Source organism: Bos mutus, chromosome 4 (assembly GCF_027580195.1).
Source record: "Bos mutus isolate GX-2022 chromosome 4, NWIPB_WYAK_1.1, whole genome shotgun sequence".
NCBI classification, from domain to species: domain Eukaryota; kingdom Metazoa; phylum Chordata; class Mammalia; order Artiodactyla; family Bovidae; genus Bos; species Bos mutus.
Genome location: NC_091620.1, coordinates 12246197 through 12248148, shown reverse-complemented (window position 1 = coordinate 12248148; position 1952 = coordinate 12246197). Strand labels below are relative to the sequence as shown.

At 48.5% G+C, this 1952-nt stretch overlaps 1 protein-coding gene across 1 annotated transcript; it reads left to right on the top strand.

The window, feature by feature from the left end:
* The first annotated feature begins 438 nt into the window (after positions 1-438).
* On the top strand, positions 439-1637 carry LOC102276867 (olfactory receptor 2F1). Its single transcript, XM_070368834.1, has 2 exons — positions 439-772; positions 1279-1637. Exons 1-2 carry the CDS (start codon positions 439-441, stop codon positions 1635-1637), a joined length of 693 nt encoding a protein of 230 aa, XP_070224935.1.
* Positions 1638-1952: the final 315 nt, after the last annotated feature.

Sequence of the window (1952 nt, the reverse complement as noted above, 5' to 3'; positions counted from 1 at the left end):
TAGGACTAAGCCTATTTAATCAGTACATTGAGAACCAAATGAGGGATTTTTTTTTCTTCCTGTCACTGACCCAGCCTGGATTACAGGAGAAGCCAGAAAACCACTGGCTCCAGAATGAGTAATAAGGACAAGGGAGAGTTTCAGAACTCAAGTCTTGTGTTTTGGGATCAGATAGTAATCCTCAACACTAGCACTTGAAAACTGTTTTATTCATTTCCCCAACACAAAGTTTTTTATTGTGAAACATTCATTAGAAATCTTTGTATGCAAAGAAAAGTCAGGAAATGTCCCTGACTTCAAGAAGCTCAGAGTCTAATGGAGAAAACATACAAGTACTTGCAGTCTTACTTAAAGTCCTTTGTTCAGACCCAGACTGTGAATTCTGATTCTGGACTCTTTAAGCCACCACCTCCTCAGGTAGCCTGACCTGCCTGCTCCATGGGGAGGGACAACCTGACCTGGGTGAGTGAGTTTGTCCTACTGGGCCTCTCCGGGGACCGGCAGACCCAGGCTGGGCTGTTTGTCCTGTTTGGGGCCACCTATCTGCTGACCTTGCTGGGCAACGGGCTCATCCTCGTACTGGTCCGGCTGGACTCCCACCTCCAGCTGCCCATGTACTTCTTCCTTGGCAACCTCTCTACAGTGGACATCTGCTACCCCTCCAGCGGGGTTCCCCAGATGCTGGCGCACTTCCTCCTGGAGAAGAAGACCATCTCCTCCGCCCGATGTGGTACCCAGCACTTCTTCTCCCTGGCCCTGTGGGGGGGGTTCAGTTCAGTTGCTCAGTCATGTCCGACTCTTTGCGACCCCATGAATCACAGCATGCCAGGCCTTCCTGTCCATCACCAACTCCCAGAGTCCACCCAAACCTATGTCCATTGAGTTCATGATGCCATCCAACCATCTCATCCTCTGTCGTCTCCTTCTCCTCCTGCCCTCAGTCTTTCCCAGCATCATATAGACTATATAGTGAAGTCGCTCAGTCATGTCCGACTCTTTGTGACCCCGTGGACTGTAGCCTACCAGGCTCCTCTGTCCATGGGATTTTCCAGGCAATAGTCCTGGAGTGGATTGCCATTTCCTTCTACAGGGGATCTTCCCAACCCAGGGATCGAACCCAGGTCTCCCACACTGTAGACAGACGCTTTACCATCTGAGCCACCAGGGAAGTCCTAGCATCAGGGTCTTTTCAAATGAGTCAGCTCTTCGCATCAGGTGGCCAAAGTATTGGAGTTTCAGTTTCAACATCAGTCCTTCCAATGAACACCCAGGACTCAGGGACTAAGTTCTCACTGCTGACAGTGATGGTCTATGAACACTATGTGGTCACCCCGCTGCACTGCGGAGCAGCAATCAGTCCAAGGCTGGCAGTGGTCTCTTGGCTTGTGGGCCTGGCTAATTCTGTAGTGGAGATGGCAGTCACCATGCACTTGCCCGCCTGTGGGCACTGTGTCCTGAACCATGTGGCCTGTGTGGGTGTTGCAGTGTTCCCTCCTAGTGTTGAGAGAATCACGGGGTCCTGGACACCAGGCAGGACTTGGAGAGAAATACCAATCAGTAAACAGACTTTTGTCAAGCTCCACTGTGTTCAATACACCATGCCAGGTGCTGTAGGAGACACACCCAATCTAATATGAAGTCCTTCCCCATAACCTGGGGATTATATGAAAAGATAAAAGGTAAATACCGAAAAGAAATTGCAACATAATTCAGTAATGGCAAAGTACAGTTAGGCAATATTTGGTTAGCTGCCAAATATGAGATAGACATTAAAGCCCATGGAATTCACAAAATTCCCTTATGAAGGAAAAAAATATATAGCTGGTTTGCAAAAGAATGATGGGGAAGGAAAAATTAAAATGGCCATAGAAAATGGTAGAACTTGGACAGATGAGAGAGTAGAGAGAGAGTTCATTCTTGGCTCAAAGGGAAATGATGCAAGCCAGGTGAGG

Bases quoted from the DNA above. Each gene is read 5' to 3' on its own strand.
- LOC102276867 (XM_070368834.1), top strand. From the start codon at position 439: ATGGGGAGGGACAACCTGACCTGGGTGAGTGAGTTTGTCCTACTGGGC. The intron at 773-1,278 runs GTTCAGTTGCTC...CCCAGGACTCAG, and splicing joins GGCCCTGTGGGGGGGGTTCA to GGACTAAGTTCTCACTGCTG.